This window comes from Elephantulus edwardii, unplaced genomic scaffold (assembly GCF_000299155.1).
Source record: "Elephantulus edwardii isolate Elephantulus edwardi_28Jun2011 unplaced genomic scaffold, EleEdw1.0 scaffold00016, whole genome shotgun sequence".
Lineage (NCBI taxonomy): Eukaryota > Metazoa > Chordata > Mammalia > Macroscelidea > Macroscelididae > Elephantulus > Elephantulus edwardii.
In genome coordinates this window covers 23810257-23829195 of record NW_006399766.1, presented here as the reverse complement: position 1 = coordinate 23829195, position 18939 = coordinate 23810257, and the positions used below count along the sequence as shown (strand labels likewise).

At 37.5% G+C, this 18939-nt stretch overlaps 1 protein-coding gene and 2 pseudogenes across 1 annotated transcript; all 3 read left to right on the top strand.

Moving 5' to 3' along the window:
• Positions 1-5586: 5586 nt before the first annotated feature.
• Positions 5587-6364, top strand: LOC102874915 (annotated as a pseudogene).
• Positions 6365-13497: 7133 nt separating this feature from the next.
• LOC102874513 lies at positions 13498-14125 on the top strand (annotated as a pseudogene).
• Positions 14126-14228: 103 nt separating this feature from the next.
• LOC102874113 (cerebellar degeneration-related antigen 1-like) lies at positions 14229-14554 on the top strand. The gene is made up of 2 exons (XM_006881902.1): positions 14229-14311; positions 14353-14554. Exons 1-2 carry the CDS (start codon positions 14229-14231, stop codon positions 14552-14554), a joined length of 285 nt encoding a protein of 94 aa, XP_006881964.1.
• The last annotated feature ends 4385 nt before the right edge of the window (positions 14555-18939 follow it).

Here is an 18939-nt window from a genome sequence, read left to right as displayed (position 1 = left end):
ATAATTTCCACTCCCAGTAGTTTGAGTTGGATCATTTAGCTTTTCACTAAAAAGAAGCCAGGGTCCTTACAGAATAGCTTTTTTTCCAATCAGCTTGGAACATATTATTCTTTTGAGGAAGTAATTATAGTTTTAAAAAGGCTAGAAATTGTGGGTTAGGAGCATGCTGAAAATGCTATCCCATTTCCCCATTCTGTAACAATATGTTGCTGCTGTTAGGTAACATCAAGTTGGAACCAACTCATAGCTGACCCTACAGCAGGTTTTCAGAGGTAATAAATCGTGTGGGAGTTGATTGCCCATCGTTCCCCTGCAGAACAGCTGGTGAATTTGAACTATGTGCCTTTACGTTGGCAGCACAGCTTCTTACCATTAGGCTACCACAGCACCTTATAACAATATGAACTTTTTCTTTTTGTGTGTGTGTGTTGTTTTTTTTTTTTTACATTACTATGGTCACTTGAAATCAGTGATGTAGGAAGACATTTCTTATAATGGTCAAAGTCCTTGATGCTCTTAAAAAGGGGCATGAAGGAAACCAGAATCAAGCTGTATGTGATTATACTGAGGCACAGGACAGAAAAATAATCAATGTAGCTAGATATTACCACTCATCAAGGATCAGGGACTGGACTACGGGGGGAAATGGCAGTTGGCTTGCAGTTCTCAGACAAACTCAGTGTCAGGCTTTCCTGAGTCTGAACATTAAATTAGAATTTGTGTACCTCATTGAGAATTTAAGGGAAGGTATTATAAAAACACAACCTGATTTTTCCTGGTGCAGATGAGAATGTTTCACTAAGAAAACCCACAAAAAGTATTTCTAACATTTCCTTAAACAAAGATACTGAACAATGATGTGTCTCAAGACAGAAAAAGTGGTAACGCAGGAGTGAGTTTAGAAGTGTCACCCTGTGTGGACAAAATCCCTTGCTCCTGACCTCTGCAGGGATTCTTGGTACCCAAGGGAAGTTTGTTGAGATAGGAAAAAGCTCAGTTTATACTATCTTTAACAAATAGGCAGAAAAACTACTTTAAGGATTTCATTCCGTAAAAAGGAAAACAATGTACACACGAAGGAGACTTGTTCTAACAGAAGCAATGGTTCACCAAGTCATCAGGAAAACATAATCATTATAATAGTTACTGGTAATGTTACTATGAAATGAAATATTAAGTGAAGTCCTAAAATAGAAGAAGCCTGATATGAACAAACAAAACCACTGAAGAATTTCGTAAAGGGGCAGTAAGTCAGCTAGAGATCAGCTTAACTGACCCAGCAGCCACCCACGTTAGGAGGGCAGAGTTGCTTGTAGCTGGACTCCCTGCCAGGCTCTGTGGGGAGCATGATCTGAAGGTGGCGGCAGAGGAAAACTTACAGGAAAGATTTTATCTTGTGTTGGTGAGGGAGGAAATTCTATAGATCATTTATTCTTGATATTGATAAAAAAAAATACTAGTTTCTTCAGTATGTAAAAAATTTCGGGACCTTCTCCCTACCTCCTCTCAAGGGGAGGAAGGGTCATCCTGCCTGAAACAGAACCAAAGGTTGTTAGAGTCTCGGGCTTGGAACAACTAACAGAAACTTCCAGAGAATCTCAAAATCCTGACTGAGTACTGGTATACTCCATCCCAACTTTGTGGGGAAGTGGTAGTATGAATTTCGTCTTCTTGGGAGGCTTCAGAACTGCCGAAATGAGAGGAAGGTTTAAATTGAAGTGACTGTAACACGCACAGTTGTTAAGGAAAGAAGTGTAAGAAAACTTGATTTGGAATAAGGGATTAATATCAAACTCTCATGTTAGACTAGGTGAAAATACTAATTATATAAAACCATGTGTATGACGACTGTACGCAAAGCAATTAAAAATTAATCTAAAATTTTAATGTTTTCAAGAAAATTAAAATGCTTGAAGGTTTTAAGTTAAAAAAATAAAGGCCGTTCTCAGTTTTGTGACTTGAATAGGTTGTTTGGTTTGTGTTTTTTTTTAAATTTATTATTACTTACTGAAGATGTAGGTATGCCCTGCTAGGTAAAAAATAATAAGCAATTAAAAAAGAAAAGTTTCTTCTGAGATTAAGTGTCTACACATTTAATGGTTGAGGAGACTCCAGGGAACAAATGAGTGAAGGTAAATACTAATTGATAAGGAAATAAAGAGACAATCTGGTCAGAAGAGACCTCTTGGACGAGCTGAGAAACACATGGTTATGTAGGTCACAGAGACCTTGGATTTCAGGTGTAGAAGATGTGATATAATTCAGAAACCAGATTTGTAAGTTTTTCAATGATATGAAGGAAATTCTATTTTGGAAGATTAATCTGATAGCAATAAAGAGGATGGGCAGGAGTGGTGAAGAATTCAAGGCTGGTAGCAAAACTCAAACCAGTCACCACTGAGTGGCTGGCTATTCGTGGCAACTCCACGCACATCAACGTAAAACTGTCTGTGTTCACTAGGTTTTTAATGGTTGTGATTTCTTCTAAGACACCACTAGTAGGGAAGGAACAAATACTAGAAAGTTCTAAAAGTTGATGTTGATTTGTTTTATTACAAAGATATTTTTATTTATTTTTTATTACAAATATATTACATGTTCATGTCAAAAATCTGAACGATACAAATGCATGCAAAGAGAAATAATATATATTCTTTTAATCATTATTTAAAGTGCTATTTCAAACTCCTAAGCCACTTCAGGAAAAATAACCTCACACACTTTGAAAAATCTAGCAAGAAAGGGAAAAAGAAAATTCGGATGTCAAGAAAAAAACTGGAGCATCTCCAAATTGTATCAAAAGTGAGAAGTTTGTTTGTGATTTAAGTACCAGGCTTTCTTTGATGGAGTTTAAAAAAAAATCTGATTGTGTACTGTTTTGAAAACAAAAATGGTGATGAAAAGTTAAAAATACTCATGTGGAAAAAAAAAGTGAAAAATACTCATGGCAAAAAAAAAATTCTATGTGGCAAAGGTAAGTCAAGCTAAAGTAAACATTAAATGGAATAAAGAAAGGATCTTTGTATTGTGAACAAATACTAGCATGAAACTTCACACACTCAAGAAGAGTTTCAAATGCATCAAGAAAAGGAAATAAACAGTGAAGTGGGAGATTTTGCAAATTTTAACGAGTAAGATCAAGTAGACAGAAATAGTAAGCATATAGAAAATTTGAATTACAATCAACAAAGTTAATATATAGAAACAGGTTAGAATATTTCCCCAACAAAAAGAAAATACACATTCAATTGTCTACAGAATATTTATTAAAATTGATCAATTTTATGACACAAATATTCCAAAATATGTAACATACACAGGAAACATTTTCCCCATGAGACAGCAGAAGTACTAACCAAGAACAAAAAGTACAGAAAAACAAAGCATTATCTAAAATTTAGCCACTTTTAAGTGCAGTAATGTGTGTCTAAATGATTCTTGGATTAGAAAGCAAAAGAAAATGAAACTACAGCTGACGTGACAAAAGACAACGAAAACATCTGCTATGAAAACTGAGTTATAGGCAAAGATATAGTCAGAGGAAAACTTAAAATGTATATATATTAAATAGAAAGTAAGAAAGATTCAGTGAGCAAACCATTCACTTAAATCTAGAAAGAAATGAAACAAAAACAATGTAGAAAGAAGTACTTCCAGTAAATAAAAGCAGAAAAGTGGTCTAAAAAATAGTTGTTTAAAAAAGAAAATTAGTTATTATATGTCTTTAAGTTGTAACCAACTCAAAGTGGGTTTTCAGAGGCTGTAAATCACACAGGAGAAGACTGCCCATGTTTTTCCCTTGAAACAGCTGGTGGTGGGTTGAAACTGCTTTTTTTAGGATTAGCAGTGCAGCTCCCTTCTTTTCCACTAGGCCACCAGAGCTAGTTAAATGAAAATAAAAGAAAAATATGCAGAATTCCTGAAAGGAAAGATTTTTAAAAGGACTACAGCCACAGTAAACAACTTAGGATATACTAGGAAAATGCTTTCAAGTTTGAACCAATACATTTAAAAACACAGATGAACACTTTTATAAAACACTTTTATAGTGTTTAGAAACTAAACTAACTAAAAGTATAGAAAAACACTTTTATGGTAAATTCACAAAATTGACCTAAGAAGATGTGTGTGTGTGGGGGGGGAACCTTCATTACATGATCAAAGATGTCAATTCTTAACATATCACTTAAAAAGTCCGAGGTAAATTCAAGGTTTTTGGGGTTTGGTTTTTTTAAAGGAAACAAGAGTTCATTGTAAAATTCACCAGGAAAAGCCAAATGCGTAAGAACAGTCAAGAAAATTACTTCTATAAAAAAATGAAGGAACAGCAGTCCAATTAAGATTAAAAAATGTATTTATGTTGTTGTGTATTATCATAGAGTCAAGCCATGTGCTACAGAAATTAAAATAGTGGGAGCTCCTTGTTGGTTGCATCCCATCAAGGCAGAGTCAACCCACAGCTGACCGTCCAGCGAGGTAATTCCACAAGAGGAAACTGTCCATTGTTTTCCAACCAAACAACTGACAGATTCAAACTGCATGCCTTGGAGATTGCAGCACAGACTCTTACCACTAGGCCACCAGAGCTCTGGTGGGTTAGTAGTAAAGAATTGCACTGTCAACTCAAAGCTACCTAGTTCAAATCTACCAACTCAAAGCTACATAGTTCTAATCCACCATGCTCTGTGGAAGAGAGATGAGCTATCTCCTCCTTGGTGATTTACTGTCTCTGAAAACCCACTGGAGAGCCAGCTATGGGTCAGTTCTGACTCGATGGCAATGACTAAGCCTTAAATAGCACAAAGGCCCATATTATCAATTGTTGTTGTTATGTACCATCGAGTCGTTTGCGACTCATAGCAACCCTATGTACAACAGCCCTAAACCCTGCTCTATCCTGTGCCAATCGCATTGCCTCTGACACACCCATCCCGATTATCCGAGTCACTGAATCAGGCCACCTCATAGAGGGTCTTCCCCTCCTGCGCTGTCCCTCTACCCTCCCAAGCATGATGTCCCTCCCCAAGGACCTGTCTCTCATTACAACATGTCCAAATTATGTCAGACGAAGCCCCAGAATCCTTGCCTCCAAGGAGCAGCCTGGTTTAACTCTCTCTAGGCTGGATCTGTTTGTTTTCTTGGCAGTCCATGGAACATTCAATACTCTTCAAAAACAACCAGCACCACCACCTAAGAAGCATGTCTATAGTTTGTGATAAAAGGGAATTCCAAATTAGTGTAAAAAGAATTCAATTAAATAAAAATAGTTAGGAAATTGGCTATTTATTCTGGGGGTAAAAAAAAAAGATTCATTCCTACCTCCATGTTGCTGTATGTGCCATCGAGTTGCCTGTGACTCACAGGAACCCTATGTACAATAGAACTAAACCCTGCTCTATCCTGTGCCAATCTTCTCGTCTCTGACACACCTACCCCCATTACCCCAGTCACTGAATCAATCCATATCATCGAAGGTCTTCCTCAGTCACTGAATCAATCCATCTCATTGAGGGTCTTCCTCTCTTGTGCCATCCCTCCACCCTCTCAAACAATGTCGTTCTCCAAGGACTGGTCCCTCCTTGCAACATGTCCGAAGTACCTCCAACCATATACACACACCAAAATCCAACTCTGGATGGATTAAATTTGTAAGCCTTAAGAATAACCTTAGACTCACAAGAAAAACAGATGATTTTTATTAATTGGAAGTCTTAGCTAAATATGAGGCAAAACTAGAAGTCCTATTCAAGGTGACTCTTGTGGCAGCAACTAGTGGGAGGCTGGGCGGCCAGCGGAGCATCGTGCCCAGTGCTGCCCAGACCATGACCAATAAAGATGGCTAAACGTGACCTAAGAAACCAAAGGACAAGATGCCCAGGCATGCCTTATTTGCTCAGATGTGCAGAGAAGAATATAAGAAGATCCCAGAGGTTCCAGTCAATTTTGCTGAAATTTAGAAGACTGGATCTGGGAGAGAAAAAAGGCCAAGTTCGATGAGATGGCCAAGGTAGACAAGGGACATTATGGTCAAGAAAGGAAGGACTATGGGCCAGTGAAAGGCGGCAAGGAGGAGGATCCTAAGGGCCCTAACCCGCCTGCATCTGGATTCTTCCCGTTTTGTTCTGAATTTCATCCTAAGATCAAATCAAGAAAACCTGGCATCTCTATTGGTGAGGTGGCCAAGAAGCTGGGTGAGATGTGGAATAACTTGATTGATGACAAGAAGCAGCCTTACATCAACAGGCATCAAAACCGAAGAGGTGTGAGAAGGACTAAGTCCAAGGGGAGGTTTGAGGGTGTGGAGGGCCCTACTAAAGTAGCCTGGAAAAAGATGGAAAAGGAAGAGAAACAGGAGGAAGACAATGAGAAGAATGAACTTTTTAAAAAAAAACCCAGTTTTGGAGAGTTGTCTGTTGCCTTCATTAGATTTAATTACAAAATTGGATCATGGTCATTTTGTAGTCTTTTCAAAGTGCTCTAGAAGTCATCAGTGGCCATGGGTGTCCAGAGCACCTGGAAACTGTAGCAAAGCTGTACCTATGTCCAGGCATCTTTCAAATGGAAAGGCACCGTAGTGTTCTCACTGTGCACTTTGTAGTTGGTGTCACAAAACGTTTAAAGATGTTTCTGACATTTCTGCCTGTTTCTTTAACTTGTAAGGTGGTGTTAACTATGGTTGTTGGCTAGAAATCCCGAGTTTTCAGCTGTACATATCTATAGTTGGTAAAAAGGACAAGACAACGGAGACAAGCTCTTGGTAGTCCATGCTTGGCTTTGAGGCTGGAGGTGGGGAGAAGATGACTTTTTATTTAGGGGCCGGAGCCCAGGGCATGTGAAGCTGACCTGTTGATGCTGCAGGGGGCATCTGTTCAACCTCAGGTTGTCTTGTGCGTGCACGCGCGCGCGCACACACACACACACACACACACACACACACTAATCTGCTGCTATTCTTAGCTGTGGAAAAGGGAAGTATTTGCATTGGGGGGTGTTTTGTTTTTGTTAAGTGCAGTCGTTTCTTTTTTTAAAATATGGAATGCTTCACAAATTTGCATGTTATTCTTACGCAGGGGCCATGCTAATCTCTGTATTTCTTATTTTAGTATACGTGCTGCTGAAGTGAGTACAGTACAGGAGTTTGTAAACTTTCTTTGTAAACAAACTATAGAACAGTGTAAAAAAAAATAATGAAGAGCCACTGCATTCATGGAAGTACCAGAACTGTCTCTACTTAAACACAGTTTGCAATGTTATCTCTTCTTTATATATGTATGTTTCAGAATGCTGAAGTGTTTTTGAAGTTAAACAAACAGCATTACTATTTTTATTTAAAAGATCAAATAATTAGATATTTATGGAAAATGGCATAAAAATTAGTGGAGAGGATAAATATCAGGCATTTGCCATATACAGCAGACTAAAGGATGTCCAGAATTGCAGAAGGATAATTTAGTTGAAATCTTTTGATCTAGTAGCTATATTTTTAGCTCTGGAGTTGCACTATCAACTCAAAGGCAGATAGTTCAAATTCCACCAGCTGCACTTTGGAAGAAAGATGGTCAATTTCCTCCCAGTGCAATTTACAGCCTCCATAAAACCACCATGAGCTATGAGTCAGTTCGGCCTCAGAGGCAATGAGTCTATAAAAATACTTGGAGAAGTGCAAAAGATAAACAGGATGTTTTCAGCAGCATTATCTTTAAGTCATAAGCCTCTAACCTGAAGATTCATCAAATGGAACAAGTTAGATTGAAAGAATCATTTACTAGGTAAAAGCATGTTGTAGAGTAGAGTGATATATAAAGGATGATTTGTCTTATAAAACACACAAGACTACAGGCACATAAATGTAAGAATAATTAGGAAGAAGCAAACCAATCACGCATCCTTCTGGATAATGGGATTGTAAGGGGGATTATTTTTCCTTTTTACTTTATACGCCATCATGTCTTTTACTTTTAAAAAGAAGTGCATATTATTTTTTCAACATAAAAATAATGTAATCTCATCTTGTAAAATGGAAATATTTAAAATATATGAGGAAACAGTAAAAATGTTATTTTAAAATCTCACAACATAGATGCAATTATTATCACCATTTAAGCACATTTTCAGCCTGTTATGCATTTTTCACATGTCAAATCTTGCCCTGTGATTTTGGAATTGTGTTAACAACGACTATAATACTGCATTTTCCTTTATCATTAAGAACACATAAGCACACTGCTTCTTATAATTTTAAATTCTTTAAATTATCGCAGAAGAGTGAAAAATTTAGACCATTAGAAGCCAAACAATAAAAATCAAATGCGTCCTCACCACACAGACATAATTAAAGAGAGAATCATAAAATTCAAGAGCATAGAATTGGGCACACACAGCCTTCTTTCATTTATCCATTTACTTGGTTGTGTAAACTAATCATATAACCATAATTATATGGTATTATAGAATGAACGTCTACGCACCAAACCTAAGCACTTGAATGATGACAATAATTTAAATCCCCCTCTATATTTCTCCCCATTGTACTCCCCGTTCACCCTCAAGATTATTAACCTGCATTTTTTTTGTTTGATATTCCCTCATTTTTCAAGAAACTCTTTTTATCCCATATATAATAAAAGCCCAAATCTAAGACTCCATGTTCTTTCCAAGAATAAGCGGGTAGATTTGAACCTCTGACCTTTCCATTATCAGCACAACATGTTGCACTCTATAACACCAGAGCTCTTTATATGTTGTTGGGTTTTTTGGTTGTTGTTATGTACCATCAAGTCAGAATCTACTTACAGCTGACTGTCCAGTGGATTTGCATAGACTATAAATCACATGGGCAAAGACTGCCCATCTTTCTCCTGCAGAGGTGCCATAGATTTGAACTGAATGCCTTTGAGTTGCAGTGCAACTCGTTACCACTAAGCAACCAGAGCTCCCTATCCCATATGTGATGTTATTGTGTGCTGCTGAGTCAGAACGAACTCATAGCTGATCCTCCAGTGAGTTTTCAGAGGTAGTAAATCTCATGAGAGTTGTTTAGCTTTCTGACCTTGTGGATTCAAACCATGTGCCTTAGGGTTGACAGCACAACTTCCTGCATCTAGGCCACTCGTGCTCACATCCTGTATATGGGTAGACTTAAATAATGTGTTGGTTATTTTCACTTGGTTTTGAGTAATAGTAAAAGGATTGGTTTTTATTTGTAGTCTTCTGGGATTTGCCATCTTAATTCAACATTACAGAAGTAAAATGAATTCATATTATCAAGCACAGGCACAGTGCATGCATTTTACTGCTGTAAACGCCACTGTACGAATATACCATGACTTAGCCATTTTCCATATGAAACTTTTAATATTTTAGTGTATTTTTTTCTGGTTCTTTTTTTTTCAGGACATTTAAGTAGTTTCCATTCTACAAAATGTTGATATTATGCATGCTTTTACATAATCTGTTCTTCTCAATAATGATAGCTTGTGAACATAACCCCATGTTAATGAGTAGTCTCCTGTGGCATAAATGTAAATGTCTGTATGGTATCCCATCATATACTTACAACACACTTTAACCATTTCCAATTGTTGGAAATTTGGGATTGTTTGTAATTTCTTGCTCTGATAAACACTATGATATACATACTCCTTGGCTCAGCAATTTCCCTTTCAGACATTCATTCTAAGTAAGTAATAGCTGAACAAATCTGCACCCAAATACATACAGTGCCACCATGTGGGAGAATATCTTTCATGTCCTACACTATTTTGTTCAATCTATGTGGTCATCACAGATTTTACAATATCAAAAAATTGTAAGTAACTTAATGTCCACCAATAGGAAATTGGCGAAATCAGTTATATCTTAAAATTACAACAGTCATTGACAATAGAGGGATGGTCACAACCCATGAAGTGAAAGAAGAAAAGAAGAAAAAAAGAAAAAAAGAAGGTTGCATAGAAATATGAAGTAAGCTGAACAAAATTGGGAGTTTAGAAGAGAATACACACCAAAATTTTACAGTTATTATCTCTGGATATTGAGATTGCCAGAAATTTTAATTTTAGTGAGTTTTGGGAGGATTTTCTTGCTTTGCAACAGTAAAATTTGATTACATGCACAATGAAATGATAAATAATGAATTTTCATGTTTAATTATTTTCTAACTATAAAAAACTCATATACTAGAAGAGTTTGGAAGAAAACCAAGATAATATAAGGAAAACAAAAATCACACATAATCCTACCTACTATAAGTTCACAATAACTAATGTGTTTACTTCTAGTTCTTTGTCTCTGAGGATATACTTTAAAACAGTTCTAATCACACTTTATGTTTACTGATTTTTCATGTAACATAATAAGAAGATGCCATAATTATTTTCACAGAAAAATAATCTCTTACAGGGACATGATGTGTTTAATCACTCCTCCGGGTTTTCCCCAGTTTTTGCTTTATCAAAATGTGAAAAATATAAATGTGCATGAATTATTCATCCACATTTTAGGTCATTTCCTTTGGGTAAGTTCCTTAAAGTGAAAATACAAACAACTTTATATTTCTTAATACATACTGCCCAAATGAATTTACAGTATATTTTAGGATGTCTTAATGTAAAAAAAAAAATGTATTGCTGTTTAGTTAGAAGAGACTCCTAGCTGACACTCCAGTGGGTTTTCAGAGACTGAACAGTACAAGGGAGCTCTGGTGGCCTAGTGGTATGGAGCGACACTGACATTCCAAAGGGGCGCAGTTCAAATCCACAGGCTGTTCCATGGGGAATTTACTAACTCCAAAAACCTGTTGGAGGGTCAGCTATAAGTTGATTCCAATTTGAAGATACACAACAACAAATTTCACAAGAAGAGATTGGCTATCTTTCTTCTTTGGAGTAGCTGGTGGATTTGAAAAGCTTGCCTTTGAGTTGGCAGCACAACTCTTTACTCATTAAGTCCCCAGAGCTCCCTACGTTGTTGTTATGTTCTGCTGAGTCGCGTGTGAATCATAGCGACCCAGTGTACAACAGCCCTCAACCCTGCTCTATCCTGTACTAATCATATTGTCTCTGACACACCTACTCCCGTTACCCTAGTCACTGAGTCAATCCATCCCATCCAGAGTATTCCTCTCTTGCACTGTCCCTCCACCCTTTCAAGCATGATGTCCCTCTCTAAGGACTGGTCCCTCCTTGCAACATGTCCAAAGTATATCAGACGAAGCCTCAGAATCCTTGCCTCCAAGGAGCAGCCTGGTTTGACCCTCTCTTGGTTGAACCTGTTTGTTCTCCTAGCAGTCCATGGTATATTCAGTACTCTTCTCCAGCACCATAGCTCAAAGGCATCAATTCTTTTTATCATCCCTACTAATTATCCAGCTTTCTGATGCATAGCCAAGTAACTGCAAAGACTATGGCCTTGATCAGGCACATCCAGACAGACAATAAAAAAACACCTGAATGTCATGATCATCTCTATTACTTGCTGTTTAACTGCAAATTAGATAAAACTGAACTTTAATAAAATCATCTTATCTAAGTCATAAGGCTATAATGACAACTAAGTGTTTAAATAGACCTGTCATCATAAATGTGACTTCTTTAGCAATGCTTTCCTTCACTCTCCAGACCATCAAAGCATACTCTGTTTTGTTTCATAGCACTTACCACAATTTATAAATAAGTAAAAAATACATATTGAATATTCCTCCAGATTTTAAGAAACTTCTGGAAAACATTTATGCTCAATAAATATTTGTGGAATGAAGAAAAATGGAAAGCACTTTGCACACTGTAAGTAATTTTATACTTGAGATGTATTATTATTTTCATTATTAGTGAAATCAATTTTATTATTATTATTATTGGTTTTTGCCTGAGCATAATTTCATGAGTTGGTTTTAGTTCTTTCAGTTCACCTGGAAGTCCAACTTTGCTAGAGACACCTGATGGAAGCTCAGATTGGAGAACCAACTATCTAGTTCTCTAGGTCACCATTCTGTAGGTTAAGGAGCCACATCAACCATTAGTCAGAACAAGGTAGTCGTCAAGAATCTAGGAGGTCAGTGATACCTGAAGACACAAATAGGTACTGGAAATCAGAAGCAAGCTAATAATAAGTAGACTAGACGTTGTTGCTGTGTATGGACCCATAGCTGACCCTCCAGCGGGTTTCCAGAGGCAGTAAAACCACACGGGAGGAGACTGCCCATCTTATGAAAAAGCTTTTGGATTAAAACTGTGTACCTTTGCTTCGGTCGTGCCATTTTTATCACTAAGCCAGAATTCTTTAGTAATCTAGACAGTAGGGTACAAGCCAAGTCAATGAGTTAAAATCTGAACAGCAGTATTTAAAGAATAGAGTTATGAATGTGATTCTATTGCAAAGGGGATTTTAGTGTATAGTTCCATTATATTCTTCTTTAAAAAAATAAAATTCTATTAGAAGGTTTTAGTGTCTAGCTCTGCATACTTCAGAAAGGCTACGGTAGGACCTAGTTGAAAAATTAAATTTATTAATACAAATAGGTTTTGAGAGTGACAGAAAGGGCCATTCTGGGGGCTGTGCTCATAGGGAGTTGCACTGACAATCTAAGGATAAGACTCTCTGATAGTTCAAATCCACCAGCAACTCTATGGGAGAAAGACGAGCAATCTACTCCCATGCAATTTATATCCTTGGAAACTCAAAAGAGCTTTGGGTTGGGTCCAGCTTGATGGCAATGAGAGATAGGGAGGGAAGAGTAAGACTACTTGTAGGTAAGACCTTAAAATAGTCTACACATGAAATGTGTAGTATTTGAGCTTTGAATACTGTAATTATCATCTTGATTTTTATCATAACCTAATAATTAAGAATTGTGGATGGACTCAACTCTATCATTTACAAGTTTTGTTTCTTGGATATATAACTTCACCTTTGGTCTAGTGTGTGCATTTGTAAAAGGGATACAATGGTACTATCCACAGCAATGGGCTGTTGTGAAGCTTTAGGACCATAGAACAGTGCCTGGACACAGCAAATGCTATGTTACGGATTAGCTAGTACTATTATTGCTGCTATTATAAAAAATGGTCAAATACACTGTATGTTAACTTTTTACCCAGAATAATAAACAGTCTTTATGAATTTTCAACATTAAATTTTCCACTTGTTCTTAAACATCACTTAATGTCTAAAAATTGTAAGTATCAATAAAACATAAAGATTCATTATTGTAATGGCATCTGTGTTAATTTCATAGAGGCTATTTTATGAACACTATCTTTAAACCTTGTACAGAATAATTCAAATTTTCTAATAGTATAACAAAGAGAGGGGCCAACACTAATAAGCTACAGAAAGTTATTCCATAAGATCTGGCCAATAAGAAGGAATGCCTTTTCAAATCATTGGTGAAGCTAATTTTACCAGATAACAGAAAACATCAGAATTTAAAAACTGGCTATAGAAAGATTTGACTACGGGAAGGCTAAGGGAAAGGTTATAAGGCCTGGACTATGGTATATGGAAGAATACCTGAATATTGTAGACACACTGGAAGACCTGAATGTTAGAAGGCCCGCACACTCGAGACAGTGGAAGGCGTGGATATTGAGCTCGCTGTTGGAAGACCCGGTAGTTGGTGGAAAACCTGAAGATGTTGGAAGCTGTGTAGCTGCTGGAAGATGAGCAGATGCTGGAAGCCCTGGAGATGATGGAAACCCTGAATATGCAGGAAGACGTGGATTACTTGGAAGATATGGATTTTCTGGAAGACATGGCTTTGTTGGAAGACGTAGATTTTCTGGAAGATACAGATTTCTTGGAAGATGGAAGACATTCATTTTCTGGAAGTCATGGATTTGAGGGAAGATTTTGATTTTTCTAGAAGACAGTGATATAGTCTGGAAGACCTGCAGGTCATAGGAAGACAATTTTTCTGGAAGAAACAGCTTTTATGGAAGACATAGACTTTCAGGAAGACCTGAATTGTCTGGAAGACCTGGATTGCTGGAAGTTGTGGATTTTCTGGAAGATCTGGAAGTTGTTAGAAGAGGTATCTTCTCTGGAAGACTTGGACTGTCTGGAAGGTATGGATTCTCTGGAAGACGTGGGTCTCCTGGGAGACCTGGAGGTTACTGGAAGACATTAATTTTTCTGGAAGACGTAGTTTTACTGGAAGACCTGAATTTGGTGGAAGACAGAGATTTCGTCTGGAAGACGTGGATTGACCAGAAGACTAGACCTGGTGGAAGATGTACATTTTCCTGGAAGACGTGGATTGTCTGGAAGACCTTGAAGTTATTGGAAGACAGAGCTTCTCTGGAAGACTTGGATTGTCTGGGAAGCATGGATTTTCTGGAAGACGTGGGTCTCCAGGGAGACCTGGAGGTTACTGGAAGACATTAATTTTTCTGGAAGACGTGGCTTTATTGGAAGACCTGAATTTGGTGGAAGACAGAGATTTTTGTCTGGAAGACATGGATTAAGCAGAAGACCAGATTTGGTGGAAGACGTGAATTTTCCTGGAAGACGTGGATTATCTGGAAGGCCTGGACGTTTTGGGGAAGACATGGACTGATTTAAAGAAGACCTGGATTTTCCTGGAAGATGTAGAATCTGGCTGGAAGGTTTTAATCTGGTGGAAGACAGATTTTTCTGGAAGACGTGAGCTGGCTGGAAGACAGAGTTCTTTCTGGAAGACGAGTTGACTGGAAGAGTTAATTTTTCTGGAAGACACGAAAAAACAGTTGGAAGATCTGGACTTGGTATTTCTGGAAGACACAGGCTGTTCTGGAAGATGTGAATTGTTGGAAGACCTGGATTGACGGAAGACTCTTAAAATATTGAAAGGTGTGTATTGCTTGGAAAACCTGGATATGACAGAAGACCTTGAAATTACTGGAAGACAGAAATCTTCTGGAAGACGTGGATTTTCCTGGAAGATTTGGATTTTGTGGAAGACCTATAGTTGCTGGAAGGCTTGGAGGATGCTGAAAGACGTAGATTTTTTTTTTTTTTTGAAGACTGCAATCTTCTGGAAGACCTTGAGATTGTTGGAAGACTTGGTGTTGCTAGAAGACTTGGAGTTGTTGGAAGATCTTGACACTGCAGCCATTGGAAACCCTGGACATTGGAGACATTGGAAGCACAGGATGTTGGAGATATTGAAAGTCTTAGATTTTGAAGACACTGATTAGACATTGGAATATTGAAAGCCATAGACCCTGGAAGGCCTGGATATTAAAGACAATGTAAGTACTGTACACGGGAAGCCTTAAATATTTTAAGATACAAATAATGGAAGACCTAAATGTTAGAACTCCTAAAATTAGAAGCCCTAGAAATAGAAGATGTTGGGAAACATGGATATTTAAATATTCATATTAAACATAGAATTTAGTAGAATTACATTATGTTGTTGGAAGTCTAGGATTTGGGCAGGAATAGACATGAAATGATATAGATATCAAGAGATTTATTCATTCAGACACTGAAAATGTTCCAACACCTAAATGTTGGGAGACTTGGTTCTTGGAGGAACCAACAATAATAAGTTATTGTAAAACCAGGATTTTGGAGACTTTAAATGATTGGACAACAAAATTATAGGAGTTGCTAGAAGATATTTGAAGAGATGGACTTGAACACTGAAATATGTGGACTCTGAAAGTCTGGCATACAGGAGTTATTGGAAGATGTGGATTGTGGAAAACTTGGAAGTTTTAATTCCAGACCTTGAAACATTTAAAGATTGACTGTTTAGAATATTGGGAAACCTATACTTCTAGCAATCCCAGTCTTGGAAATATTAGGAAAATATGAGCATTGGAGATCTTGGATTCCAGAAATGAGAAATTATAGATGTTAAATTTAGAAAATCCAGCATTTGGAAATGTTAGGTATTGTGGAGTTGGGAAAATCTGAAGCTGACAACAATTTTGCAAGGCTTAATATCATAATATCAGATATATAGGAAGTTGTGAATATTAGAAGGCCATGTTGAAAAACATTGGCAATTTTGAAATATTTTTATACCAGGAGCTAGGTATTACATTAGCAGATGTATCATAAAACTATTCTGGCAGTCTCAATAACTATGGTATCTCTTCCACTAAAAAGGAAGACACAGTTAAAAGAAAAATCCCATATATGCACACCCATGTTTATCGCGGCTTTGTTCACAATAGCAAGGAGTTGGAAACAACCCAGGTGCCCATCAACAAACGAATGGATAGAGAAGCTGTGGTATGTTCACACAATGGAATACTCCGCTGCATTGAAAAACAAGGAACTCATGCAATATTATTCAAAATGGGTGACCCTGGAGGACACTATACTGAGTGAAATATCTCAGTCACAAAGGACAAATACTGCATGGTGCCACTGTTGTAGAATGGAACTGATATCAGGATTAGGGTAAGACTGAGAAAAACAGGATAAATTATGTATGCTGCATTGAAACAGATGACGGGGAGAATAATTTAAAAGCGATATATGATAGGATATTATGGCTATCACAGGAGTCCAGAATTAAGGTTGCATAGCGGAGTGTACTCGGGACAGTGGGAGTGGTACGGGGGGATTGTATACCAAAGAAAGAATTTTTCTTTTGCTTTTCAAAAAGAGGAGCGAACGGTGTTGGGGGGGGGGCTGGGCAGGGAGAAAAGTGCGACAATGAATGAATGGAAATCCAAAATCTCTGTAAATGTTCATTAAAACTAATGAAATAAAATTTAAAAAAAAAATCCCAAAAAGGTAATAAAGAAGAAGGAGGGAAATTCAAGGATAAGCAAGCAGTTCTAATGATTTTCAACCCATCTTTATCATCTCAATGAACTGATCTCCACGGGTTGACAGAATTAAGATGGAATTTATCAAAGTAAAAGCACTGTTAGGACAGAAGAACTACCTGGCCCTGGTTCAAGGGCCAGAAAACTTTCCATAAAAGACCAAAAAAGTAAATATTTAAGGTTTTGAGTGTCAAATGATGGCCTTAACCAAACTGCCATCGCAGTGCAGCCAGCTACAATTAAGAAAAGAAATACTGGATGTATATTGCAATTTCTTAAAACAAAGATGGGGAAGATTTAGCCCAAGAACTATAGTTTGAAGAAGTTTGTTTGGTTTTGTTTAAAAAAAAAGTAGTTTGTCTACTCTAATTTTAAAATATAGGGCATGGTAAACTTTTGTACATTCCAGGCTATCATTTACTTGCAAAAAAGTAGATTTAGAGCCCAAAAGTAAATAAAGACTACACAATCTGATGGTACTCAGGAAAGAAGTAGATCAAGAAATTAAAAATGGAGTTCATTTTCCCAGCCAATATTCTCAGGGATCCAAACAGGGCACCTTTCATTCACAGAAACTACCAAGTGGGCTGGATTCAGAACCCTTAGCTGGAGTTTGGTGAGGTCATTCTAGTTTAATAGACTAGAGACTTGTGAAAATAATCAGAGAATAAACCCATCCATATAGACTGGACATTTATGTATAACAGCAAAAAATAAGACTATAGACTGGTGGGCTCATCCCAGACAGCCTAGACTTCAGGCAATAAGTCTAATTTCTTATTTTACCTACCAGGGCTTAAGTGACAAGCTCAAAAGATTAGAATTGAGTTGTCATTGAATGTCCTTAGTGTTTAGTCTCAATTAGGACTGAGAAAGATAAGGATTGTCACACATTACAAAATAGAACAGACAAATCTACAAAGATATATCAAGTATAGATAAAATAGTGGAGTAGATAGATAATGGGTGTTATTGAGGGCTTTGAGAACTGGTGAATCAGGATGAGAACTGTGTACAAGGAAAGTTAATCAGACAACAAGGTGCTGGTTTCAAATACTATCTCCTAGAACATCAAGACCTCTAGTATCTACTCAAACACCAAAGACTTTAACTTAAAACACTTAAAAGGCTGTGATAAGAGATACAAGATCTCTGACATCATCCAAGCATGTAATAATGTTACGATTAGGTATCAAGTCAGCTCAGACTAATGGAGACCCTATGTACAACACAACAAAATTATATTTGATCCTGTGCCATTCTCACAATCTTCTGCTCTTCAATAGCCTATTGTTGCAGTCACTGTAAGTGACAGTTGTTGTTGTTGATTGCCTTCGGGTCAAGTATGACCCATAGCGACCCTGTGAACAAAAGGCCTGAAGTCCCTCTACAACTATCAACATTTATCAAAGTTCATAGAGTTTCCAGAGGCACGTTACTTAGGAAGTGGATGCCACTCCTGCTTCCATAAGTGACAGTAGGGGCTTAAATTAGGTAGCAATACTTCGGCCACTAAGCAGTACTGATGACTAGTCGGTATTCTGGAACACCACAAATTTAAACAACTATGCCATCACAGAATATATCAGATACAAAGAAGTTCAGAGGCTAGCTATGAGGAATTGTCCTTGCCTAGTAAGACTTCTCCAGATAGATTTGTGGAGAGCTGGGCATTGACTAAGGATAACAGAAGAAGAACTATTGCCTTTGAGTTGAGGGCTAGAGAAGAAAGAGCACTGAATATCCCACAAACTGCCAAAAGAAACAACAGATATGTACTGGGAAAATGCAGCCACAGCTCTCCTTGGAGGCAAGGATGGCAAAGCTTCATCTCACATAATAATTTGGGCATGTTAACAGGAGAGATGCTTCCTTGGAAAGGGACAGGCTTGGAAAGATAGAGGGTCAGCGAAGGAGAGGTAGACTCTCAACGAGATGGACCGACAGTGACTGCACAAGAGGCTTAACTGTGTCAGAGATGATGAGGACGGTACAGGATGGGACAGGGTACAGGTCTGTCGTTCATAGGGGTCACTATGAGCCCATATTCGACTCAATGCTACCTAACAACAACAGTAACACTGCTTAGATTAACCCAATGTCTTTCCAAAGCAACGAAGCAATGTGGTAATGCAAACAAAATAGGTTCTAGGTAGAGTTCTCTTTAGCGCCT

Coding starts and splice junctions, on each gene's coding strand:
- LOC102874113 (XM_006881902.1), top strand. CDS start 14,229: ATGTACATTTTCCTGGAAGACGTGGATTGTCTGGAAGACCTTGAAGTT. Junction 14,312..14,352: donor TTCTCTGGAAGACTTGGATT/GTCTGGGAAGCA, acceptor GTGGGTCTCCAG/GGAGACCTGGAGGTTACTGG.